This window comes from Helianthus annuus, chromosome 12 (genome assembly GCF_002127325.2).
Source record: "Helianthus annuus cultivar XRQ/B chromosome 12, HanXRQr2.0-SUNRISE, whole genome shotgun sequence".
NCBI classification, from domain to species: Eukaryota; Viridiplantae; Streptophyta; class Magnoliopsida; order Asterales; family Asteraceae; genus Helianthus; species Helianthus annuus.
In genome coordinates this window covers 151,684,866-151,697,480 of record NC_035444.2, presented here as the reverse complement: position 1 = coordinate 151,697,480, position 12,615 = coordinate 151,684,866, and the positions used below count along the sequence as shown (strand labels likewise).

General features: G+C 37.8%; 1 protein-coding gene across 1 annotated transcript; it reads left to right on the top strand.

The window, feature by feature from the left end:
- The first annotated feature begins 9,264 nt into the window (after positions 1 to 9,264).
- On the top strand, positions 9,265 to 12,008 carry LOC110895694 (nodulin-related protein 1-like). Its single transcript, XM_022143019.2, has one exon. The coding sequence runs from the start codon at positions 11,387 to 11,389 to the stop codon at positions 11,870 to 11,872; it is 486 nt and encodes a 161-aa protein (XP_021998711.1). The 5' UTR covers positions 9,265 to 11,386; the 3' UTR covers positions 11,873 to 12,008.
- Positions 12,009 to 12,615: the final 607 nt, after the last annotated feature.

The window sequence follows — 12,615 nt, the reverse complement described above, 5'->3', positions numbered from 1 at the left end:
GAGATTGTTTTCCAGACGACGGACAAGATTGTCCAGATCCGGGAACGTCTCAAGGCTGCCCGCGATAGGCAGAAGAGCTACGCTGATCCAGCGTAAGGATTTTCACTTCGACAGTGGGTGAAAAGGTATTACTTAAGGTATCGCCTGGAAGGGGGTGATCGCGTTTCGGCAAGAAGGGCAAGCTGAGTCCGAGATACATAGGGCTTTGAGGTCATTGAACGAGGTCGGATCAGTTGCCTATAAAACTGGAACTTGCCTGAAGAGCTCAATGGAATTCACAATGTGTTCCACATCTGCAAATCTCAAAAAGTGCTTCGCCGACGAATCGTTGGTGATTCCACACACAGATGTGCTTATAGATGAGAGCTTAAAATTCATAGAAAAACCTTTGTCGATTGAAGATCGACAGGTGAAGAAGCTTCGCAGAAAGCACGTACCGATTGTAAAGGTCAAATGGGATGCTCGTAGAGGTCCTGAATATACGTGGGAAGTCGAAGCTACAATGAAAGAAAAATACCCCTATTTATTTGAGTAAATCTCGGGTCGAGATTTATTTTAAGGGGGTGAGGATGTAACACCTCGAAATTTTGTGTCCAATGATGTGTTAACACGTGTCATTTGATTACACGTGGCATCTATAATAAATAAAGGACTAATTTTGACAAACCTTGAAAGTATATATAAATTCGAGGGTTATAAATGTCAACAAGGGTAAATATACTGTATAGTATCCTTAAATAATGCTTAAACCTTCAAACGAATAAATTATAGATCGTACAAATATAAAACGCGGAAGAAAGTGAGAGATTACAAACTACAGGGGTTAACTGTGTCAACATGTTTAATAATACCTCTGAGTGACCCTTTAACGTCCCAAAGATTTTGTAACGGTGTTATACCCTCACTAAAATAATATATATAAATTTCGCGAAGTTTCGATATGAAACGAGAAAGTTACGATCGAATTCGTAGAAGAAGGGTTAAAAGCGTCAACAGCGAAAGTTAAGGCTTTCCAATATAATTAATAAATAAACCGGGGACTTAATAATGCGGGTAATTAACACGAGGCCCCTATCGGTAAATAACCGAGGGCCAAACCGCAAAGTTACCCCTTCAAAACCGAAAGGTCAGGCGAATCATTACGAAAGATTTCGTTATTAATGGCCAGATTCTGTAATAATTACAAAAAGATTTAAAAATTCAGAAAATATAATACCTTAGGCGACCCGCGTAAGGTTTCAACATAAGTTGAGGCGGGCCGCGAGCCTCCTCTATTTCGCGTCTGATTTTTGAACTTTAGGCGACCCGCGTTAAAATGGCATGGAACTCCCATGCGGGCCGCGTAAAGTGCCCAGATGCAGAAAAATGGTAACTACTTGGCTTTTGGAACTTGTGAACGATCAAACCACAAACAAAGAGGCATGGGCACCCTACAAATGACCCATATCACTTAGGGGACACCTACCATTACCTCTGGTCAGATGGTAGTGCTTGCAATGATCAACAAAGCTTGGCATTGGCTATAAATAGCATGCCTTAAGCATAACAATTCACACAACTCAAAAACACTTATATCTGATCATTCAAGAGCTCTCTAGCTTTCCCTTCTGTTCTCTCATCAAGAGTTAACTTCTGTAAGTCGTTCATAACCATTTTGGTTTCACATTTCCATAGTTATAGCCTAAAAACGCAACCGTCGTAACTAACGGTTGTCATTGCAATATCTTGCAAATGATTCAGTCTTATGACGAATCAAAAATGGTTATGAGTTGGTATTTATGTGGGTATTAAACCTCTAAAATGGTTCCCCCTGATCACCACTCTAACTATGTCAAATATCGAGTCAAACGCGCGGTTAAAAAGTCAACAGAAAGCTATTTTAGCAATTTAAGCATAACCGGTGATATATATGTTATGGAACCTGTTTTGACAATCATAAAACATGATAATATGTATATAAACATGTTTGCGCTCGTTTGAATCGATCATTTACTATATAGAACCGGTTCGGAGCCGAATGTCGCAAAAGTTTGACTTTTGCTTTGACTTCAGTTCTGACCCGTTTTAGTGAGGTATGAATATACCTTAGGACTCTCTTAGGACCAGGTCACATGTTGGTATAAGCCTCTGTGGTCGGTTCATGAGTTATCCGAGTCTTTAGCGCATTTCCGTCATTCGCCTAAAAGTTGACCGTAACGGCCTATTAAAATTAAAACGAGTATTTCGGACACGTGAATGGACCAAAACCGTGCTTATTAAATTATAAGCATGTCCCTAAAGTTTCATGTCAATCCGAGGTCTAGAATGAGAGTTATGCTAAAAGGCGCACTTTTAAGAAAGTTTTGTAATTAACGGCGCAATTAGCATAACGCCCATCTAACCCAAGTTTTCGTCACCAAAACTTTTACCCACTGTGGTAAAATAATATTTTGGGAATTTTAAAGATTTTTAATAATTTTTACCTTGCTCATAACCTGCGGTTATGGCTACGGTTCGGTAAATACCGAATATGCCCTTTTTGGCCAAAACGGGAGTTCTACAAGGTCTTTTGACCCGATTCCAGTTGCTACTAATTTTAAATAATAAATAAAGTATTTTAAGCTTTATAAACTGTTCGGGAAACTCAGATTTCCTGTAGAACTCGAAAATCCCTTTTAAAGTCTTTAAAATGACCGAAAAGCCCCTACGGGGCATAATATAAACTTAAACCCGTTACGGGCATTACGGAAGGTATCCTACTGATACCAAAATACTTTTAAGGCATATTGACTTAGGAAATAAGCGTACGACTCTTATGGTTAACCGTTTCGCCTATTTGCGCACACGGTACGGCTCATGAAACTAGTTTTCGTGCAATAGCCGATATGGGTCAAATTATATTATTTGAATCCCAAAATCCAGAGTATGAACTGTAAACCCATATAAAACAAGTCACTAAACTTGTTGGGTCCAAATCATACTCCATTCTCGGTTTTCGCCTTTTCGTGCGAATTAACCATATCTATATGTCGGAATCAACCGGTTTAAGCTACGGCTAATACAAGGACCGTTAGGATTCTAAGAGGTTAATTAAAACCTTCGTTCCAGATTAGGAGCCCCAGTAAAAGCTATCGGTGACTTGATCTAAATTAAGGATTAATACTTGCAAAGGTAAATACTTTTGACTTATTTCCCCTATATGGGCTTGGGTTACGGTATATTAATACCGCTTGATTGAGCATTATATAATTCCATCGCTTAGGTGGTTAATTGATTAAATATGATCGGCTCATTTAAACAGTTTTGTTGCTTATAAGCCTTTGGGGGGTTTAATGACCGTTGTCCCGGATATCCTTGGCATCATTTTACGAAATGGCCACGACCATCGACATCCCGGTGTAGGCGTACACCCGGTATAAAGTGTCGACATTAAAACTAAAAGACGTAGCCGTTGGTTTCTGTACTACGGTTTTACGCAAACGTGGTGTGTCTATAAATCTTTAACCCGGCACGACCCGGGCTACTGAACGCATAAAAGAACATGTAAAACGTTCACAAGATCATTATGAATTTTCCCAAGTTATAAAAGAGTTTGTGCCTTGTGCATTCAAATCAATTTTAATAAACATTTTCAAATGTGTCAGTTGAATGTATTTACCAGTGTAAACTGACGTATTTTCCCCAAAAAGATTAAGTGCAGGTACCTAAACGTAATTGGCTGGTATTAGCTCCCTAGCGTCGGGATAAGCCTCGCAAGCTTGATTGCAGTATCTAATGGAACAATACTTTATGATTATTTACGATCCGCTGTGGATATATTCAACCCCTGTAATACATTTTGATATTACGATCAGAGGTTGAAATTATATATTTAAATTATGCTTCCGCTGTGCATTATATAATTGTGTGGTTTGACTATATTGTTGCCAACATCGTCACGGTAATCCCCCACCGGGCCCACCGGTGAGACACGTGGAAATCGGGGTGTGACACGGACAAACTCGTGTTTCTTCAATAACCATATAAGTTTTTACACTGTTTATCCTTCTATGGACAATAAACGCCAAATTGTGTTTTTTCTCCAATGTTTAGAGCCTTCAAAGGAGCCTGTGGTATAGTTATATCAAAGTGTGTTTTAAAGGACTAAAGGTGGTTTTTTCAAGTGGTTGATTCTAGTCCCATCTGTATATAAGTCGTCCTAAAAAGGTAACTTATAAATCAATCGGATCACCAACTCTAACTTAGCATCCATTAAACCACATTTCAACACCGATAACTGAGTTAAAACCTTTTGACCTGTTATTTCAACCCAAAATGACCATTTAATATGAAATTCATACTTAATTACATCTTGTTGTACTTTTAACACTTCAACCACATTTAAATTAGATAATCTTTAGAATTATAGTTGAATATCATATATAATAAACCGTTTTTATCCAAATTTAAGATTATGTTTCGGATAATCGTCATCCTAACATTTTAATTTTAACAACATAACACAAGAAAAACAATTAAACAAATATACATGATGCTCACAAACCTAAACATCTAAAGTAACGGATAGCCATCGCCCATCATGTGTAAAACCAAACGTATATGATACCATTTTACAACCAAGTATATATAACTAAAACTAAGAGTCCTTCACGAACATGATATAATTGGTAAGATATCTCCTGTTTCTTTAGATATAAGTACAAATCACGGTGCGAAGTAAAATCAAGAAACCCAGCTTGTAGGTAAGGTACCCGGTAGATCATTACATGCTTACACTTGTTTTGACAAGTTGGTCTAGTGGTTGGTCACTTAGTTTCTCTCTTTAAGGTTTCAAGTTCAACTCCCAATAGCATCACTTTGAAGGACATTGATTTGATGGTGGCAATAAAGTTTAATACTAGGCCTATATGGAGGTTGTCAGGTCGAAACCGAGCCGAACCAGGTTTTACCGCAGTAGGCCTTCGGGCAGACGGGTTTTCTCCGAAACTGATGGCTCTGACCATTATGGAGGAGTTGACTGATGCGTTTACACGATCCAGAGCATTCCAGAATAATTATCCGGCGATTTAGTTGGTCGTTAGATGCACCACTTGTAAAGCTAACACCTTGCCACGTTAGAACCAATCCAAACCAGGTCCCACAACATTAGCCGACACAAAATCTCAATAAATGCACCAATGACCATTACACCCTTAAATCTTTCTTTCCCACAACCACACAATCCCCCTACACAAAGGGCAAAACCGTAAACCCCTCGTCTATTTATCCTCTTGAATATCACCCAACAAAATATCCACTTTCTAAAACTAGTCATTTTCCGACCATCATTTCCCACCGGAAAAATGAACTCCAAAAGTGACCTCATGTCAAGCGCCAAGAATGCGGCGGAGACGGCGCAGTCCGCCATAAGCAACCAATCCAACAAAATCGTCGGAGCCGCCGCGGACGTCCTTGACTCCGCCAAGCAGTACGGAAGTGGGTTTGGGGCGGCGGAGAAGAAGGTTAAGGCTCCGGCGCCAGTGGCGGATGCTTTCAAGGCTGCCGGAAATTTGTTTAAGTAGAATTAAGTGGAAGTGGAAGTGCATTGTGACTTGTACCTTGTGTTTTAAATGTTGTACGATATTTTCTGTAATAATTTGATTTGCATAAAGTATGTGACTATTGTTTGTTATTGACTAATTTGGGTTTGTGCATGAAGTGTGTGACTATCTATTGTTTGTTGTTGACTAATTTGGGTTTGTGAACTTGTGACGTGTGTGTTTTAAAAAAGTTGTAATGTGGCGTAACATGCTTGATATTTTTTTTTACAAAACTCATGATGTATAAAGTATATATTAAATATGTTTGGAAATTTCTAATTTAAAAAGGGTCGTATTATTGGCACACCTAAATTCTTAAATCGACACTTTTAATACGGGTTGTATAGACCTATGTGGGTTGTATTGCTTTTTCAATTTCCAATAAATACCGACAAATTTTGTCTATTTAACTGGACCTACATAGGTCGTATTGCTTTTTCAATTTCCAACAAATAGTGATTTGGCAGATTTTGTTTATTTGACTGGACCTATACGGGTCGTATTGGTCTATAAGGGTCGTACTAGTTGAGTTTTTTTTACAAATTTTTTATACATTTGTTTATGGTTTTAACAAAGTTTTCGAAAAAATATTTATCTTTTTTTTAAATAAAAACTTCCTTAATTTTTTTTAAGAATGCCATGTACAATGTAGTATAGTATAGTTGAGGTATAGGTCCCGTATGAGCATATATAGGTGTAGTAAAGGTCTTGTATATGTGTCGTTAGGTTAATTTGTAATTTTAAAGGTATTTTGTTTGTATAATGTATTTAAAGTGTTTTTTGTTTGTTTAATGGATACAACACGTAAAGTAACCGACAATAGACACCAAAATACGACACCGTATAGACATAATACACCATAAATACGGAACAATGCAACAAGTAGATACATAATACACCATAAATACGGAACAATGCGACAAGTAGATACATAATACGCTCTAACACGCCATAATACGCGATAACACAACACGTATAAGCAATCTACACCCTAATACGACACTTACATACAATAAACCTGACAATATCGAACGTCACCGACACGACCCGTATGGACAATATATGCCATAATACGGAACATATTGACAATATACGTCATAATACAACATTTAACGAAAATATACGTCAATTAATGATACTGCACAACGTGTATACATGCAACACGACACGTTATAGTACAAGTGGATTCTGTAACACCCCTAAATTTTATTAAACTATATATGTCATTATACATGTATAAGCTAGAATAATAATCATAAAATAATGAGAATGTAAACTAGGAATAATTAACCTAGTAAAATTCTTAATAAAAAAAGATGGGGAAATCAAGGAATTAGAACCATTGTGATAACTTAGAAACTTGGGGACCAATTGTGCAATTCTAGAAAGATGTTTTTAAAAGTCCTGGATAAACATCACTACACACACCTTGTGTGTATTCCCTGTTCGATCGAAACCCCCAGGAGCGACCCCCAAGTTCCTTAAAACCCTAATTCACTCAAAACTACTTCAAATCCGAGAAAGAATTCAAGCAGGAATTAAAATTAAGCTAGAATCTCGATCACTATCACTAGGGGATCGAAAGGTATGCTTAATTTTGAATTATGAAGATGTTTTTATGATTTTGAATTCTTGTAACAGAAATTAATGGTAAATTAATGGATGTTAGGGTTAAATCTTGATGAATACAAGAGTGAGCTGTGAGCTCACGTGACCAGACACAAGGACATTCCTAGTAGCAACACCTCGCCAATCGTATTCTTGCCAGGTCAGACACAACCGTTGCCACTAACTGGTGCCATATGGGAGACCACAAGGCTATCCTGACAATGACATCTCACCAATGACACCACACCATTACGGCTATAAAAGGAGGCACCCCTCCCTAGGTATCATCTTCTTCCTACGATTCACACTCATTTATATGCCGGAAGGTGGTCACAGGAAGCCCCTTTCCAGTGACGAGGCAAATGGCACTTTTTCTTTTGTAGATCCATTTCATTTCAATGAACTCAAAGCCATTGGAAGACTAAGCATCCGCACGAGCTCGTGTTTCTTCAATAACCATATAAGTTTTTACCCTGTTTATCCTTCTATGGACAATAAACACCAAATTGTGTGTTTTTCTCCAATTTTAGAGCCTTTTGTGGTATAGTTGTATCATAGCGTGTTGTAAAGGACTAAAGGTGGTCTCTTCAGGTGGTTGATTCTAGTCCAATCATGTACATTAGTCATTCTAAAAAGGTAACATATAAACCAACCGGATCACCAACTCTAACTTAGCATCCATTAAACCACATTCCAACATCGATAACTGAGTTAATACCTTTTGACCTGTTATTTCAACCCAAAATGACCATTTATTATGAAATTCATACTTATTACATCTGATTGTACTTTTAACACTTCAACCAAATTTAAATTAGATAATCTTTAGAATTATAGTTGAATATCTTATATAATAAACCGTTTTTATCCAAATTTAATCGACATCCTAACATTTAAATTTTAACAACATAACACAAGAAAAATAATTAAACAAGTATACATCACGCTCACAAACTCAAACATCTAAAGTAACAGATAGCCATCGCCCATCGTGTGTAAAACCAAACGTATATGATACCATTTTACAACCAAATATATATAACTAAAACTAAGAGTCCTTCACGAACATGGTATAATTGGTAAGATATCTCCTGTTTCTTTAGATATAAGTACAAATCGCGGTGCTAAGTAAAATCAAGAAACCCAACTTGTAGGGAGTTTTTTTCTAAACTAGTGTTGGTAGAGAAAATATTTACCACTTTGGTGTTCCTTCAAAACTATTTACCAAAATAGTGTTTTCTTTTATATTTATTAAATTAAGAAAGAAAAACAACTGCATTTCAGTTGAATTAGATGCGACTCCCTTCAATCTTCACCATTGATACCACTGAATCAAAATCGACCGAACTCCGCCAAAGCCATTGAAACTGTTGAATCATAATCGGTCGAACTCCTCTGCCAACGCCATTGAAACCGATTGATTCATAGTTTTAAAATGATGGATTGAATCGATTGGCCTCATCCATACTACGATTTCAACCAGTTTTAAGAATTTCATGGTTTTAAAATGAGAATTTCGAATCATTATGGACCGAACAGAATTGTTGAACTTTGTGTAATCCGAAGTATCTTTAGTTAATTTTTAATATGGAACTTGTCTTTTGTTTATGATTTCAATGTTTTTTCAATTAAATTTGATTTGAACAGAAATATTGAAGCTGCTTGTTTATGATTTTATAGTTTTTAACTTTGCAGAGAGATTGAATCTGTTTGAACATGGAGACTAAATTATATTAGAACGATTGATTAGCACAATATGCATTTGTGATTTGATCATTTTTAGAATTATATAAAAACTTCCGGAATTTGCTTTCTTTGATTTCCAAGTTTTTATTTGTGTTTTCAATTGAATCCGTTTGAATAAAAAGACTTTATATTAGAACAAAAAGAATCAAGCTGATAAAACTATATTATATTTGTATATGTGATTCTATATTTTTTTTATAATTGTATTATTACTTCCAGAATTACCATTGTTGTTAGATAAAAATAAAAATAAGCACTATTTTGGTAAATAGTTTTAAAGAAACACCAAAATGGTAAATATTCTCTATCAACACTAATTTGGAAAAAAACTCACTTGTAGGTAAGGTACCCGGTAAATCATTACATGCTTACACTTGTTTTGACAAGTTTGTCTAGTGGTTGGTCACTTGGTTTCTCTTTTTAAGGTTCTAAGTTCAACTCTCACTAACATCATTGTGAAAGACATTGATTTGATGGTGACAATAAAGTTTAAAACTAGGCCTCTATGAAGGTTGTCAGTTCAAAACCGAGCTAAACCGGGTTTTACTACAGTAGGCCTTTAGACAGATGGGTTTTCCCCTGAAACTAATAGCTTTAACCATTTTGGAGGAGTTGATTGATGCCTTTACACGATTCAGAGCATTGAATAATTATACAGCGATTTAGTTGGTCGTTAGATGCTTACACTTACACAACCATACGTGGAGAACCACTGACCATTAGCCGACACAAAATCTCAATAAATGCACCAATGACCATTACACCCTCAATCTTTCTTTCCCACAACCACACAATCCCCCTACACAAAGGGCAAAACCGTAAACCCCTCGTCTATTTATCCTCTTGAATATCACCCAACAAAATATCCTATCCACTTTCTAAAACTAGTGATTTTCCAACCATCATTTCTCACCGGAAAAATGGACTCCTTCATGAACAGCGTCAAAACCGCCACCGGCACCGGCGGCGACGACAAAAGCAAAACCAACCCAGACCAATCATCCAACAGTGACCTCATGACAAGCGCCAAGACGATGGCGGGGAACGCGCAGTCCGCCATAAGCAACCAATCCGAGAAAATCGTCGTAGCCACCACGGACCTCATGACAAGCGCCAAGGAGTACGGAAGTGGGTTTGGGGCGGCGGAGGAGAAGAAGGTCCCAGACCAATCATCCAACAGTGACCTCATGACAAGCGCCAAGACGATGGCGGGGAACGCGCAGTCCGCCATAAGCAACCAATCCGACAAAATCGTCGTAGCCGCCACGGACCTCATGACAAGCGCCAAGGAGTACGGAAGTGGGTTTGGGGCGGCGGAGGAGAAGAAGGTTGAGGCTCCGGAGAAGAAGGAAGAATCTGGAAGTGGGTTTGGGGCGGATGCTTTCAAGGCTGCCGGAAATTTGTTTAAGAAGAATTAAGTGGAAGTGGAAGTGCATTGTGACTTTTACACTGTGGTTTAAATGTTGTACGTTGATTTCTGTAATAATTTGATTTGCATGAAGTGTGTGACCATTGTTGTTGACTAATTTGGCGTTGTGAATTTGTGACTTGTGTGTTAAAAAAGTTGTAATGTGACGTAACATGCTTGATATTTTTTTTACATCATTATAGTAGGTAAGTTACAAAACTCGTGATGAATAAAATATATATATTAAATATGTTAGGAAATTCGTAATTTGAATCTCGAGCTCGGCTCGTGAGTAAAATCCCACCTAAAGCTCGGCTCGAGTTATTTTAAGAACAACCTCGTATGAGCAAAGAACTCGGTTCTAGCTCGCTTCAGTATCGCTTAAACGAGCCAAAGCTTGGCTCGAGCTTGGCTCACCAATGTTATCATCATTATTATTATATTATATATAAAATAAATAATTTTTTGTTTGGCTCGTTTAGGCTCGCGAGCCAGGCTCGAGTTCAGGCTCGTTACAGCTCGGCTCGTTAAAGCTCGTCTAGTTCGAGTTTTTAACCGAGCCGATAACGAGTAGCTCTCGAGCCTCTGAGCTTGTTTACACCCCTAGTGGCAATGAAGTTTAAAACTAGGCCTCTATTGAGATTGCAAGTTTAAAACCGAGCCGAACCAGGTTTACTAAAATGAGCCTTCGGACGTACGGGTTTTCTTCGAAACTGATGACCATTACGGAGGAGTTGATACATTTGCACTATTCAGAGCACTCCAGAACAATTATCCGGTGAGTTATTCGTGGAGAACCACTTGTAAAGCTAACACCCTGCCACGTTAGAACCAATCCAACCGAGGTCCCACACGAAGTGGCCGACATAATATCTCAATAAATGCGCAAATGACCATTACACCCTCAATCTTTCTTTCCCACAACCACACTATCTCCCTTACACAAAGGGCAAAACCGTAAACACCTCCTCTATTTATACTCTTGTAACTTGCATCAATATCACTCAACAAAATATCCACTTTCTAAAACTAGTGATTTTCCGACGATTATTTCCCACCGGAAAAAATGAACTCCTTCATGAGCAGCATCAAAACCGCCGCCGCCTCCGCCATCACCGGCGCCGACGACAAAAACAAAGCCAACCCAGAGCAATCATCCAACAGTGACCTCATGTCAGACGCCAAGACGGTGGCGGAGGCGGCGCAGGCCGCCGCAAGCAACCAATCCGACAAAATCGACAAACCGAAAGTCGCCGGAGCCGCCGCGGACCTCCTTGACGCCGCCAAGCAGTACGGAAAGTTCGATGAGACTCAAGGGGTGGGGCAGTATTTGAAGAAAGCAGATGATTATCTTCACCAGTATGAGAAGCCCGGTACCACCCCCGCCGCTGCACCACCAGCTACGGAGGAGAAGAAGGGTGAGGAGGTGGCGCCGCCGGCGGAAGAGAAGAAGGTTGAGGCACCGGCGCCGGTGGAGGAGAAGAAGGAAGAATCTGGAAGTGGGTTTGGGGCGGCGGATGCTTTGAAGGCTGCCGGAAGTTTCTTTAAGTAGAATTAAGTGGAAGTAGAAGTGCATTGTGACTTGTACACTGTGTTTTAAATGTTGTACGTTGCTTTCTGTATTAATTTGATTTGCATGAAGTGTGTGACTATCTATTGTTTGTTGTTGACTAATTTGGGTTTGTGAATTTGTGACTTGTGTGTGTTAAAAAAGTTGTGATGTGAAGTAACATGCTTGATATTTTTTTTTTTGTTTTATATGATTATATAGTAAGTTACAAAACTCGTGATGTATAAAGTATATATTAAATATGTTAGGAAATTCGTAATTTATAAAAAAGTTTAAACAAATAAAACATTTCTTTTACTTTTTTGGTCATAAAATATATAAAATTGAAAACCCACTCCCAGCTATTTATTATAAATAATTTACCATGTTATGAATTTATATTGAGATAGATGGTACACAAATAAAAAGTTGTGTCGTTACCTGTTTTTAAATAGTAAAACTAATTTTTTTAAAAACTTTGCTCATATATTTCAAGGTCATAACATTACTATACATATACATATATACATGATTATGTTTGGAATTTCAGTTGGTTTGAAAAAAAAAAGTGGATTAATTACAAAAGTGATTGTGGTGATACGGCTGATAAAATCCCAAATATTTCAGTTTAATTTTCGAGTAAAATGAAATTTTATTCTCTGTAGTTCAGGGGCATTGACACCCTTACCTCTTATTTACAAACTTTTGTTGTTTTACAACTTGCATTTGCCTGATTGCATCAATGT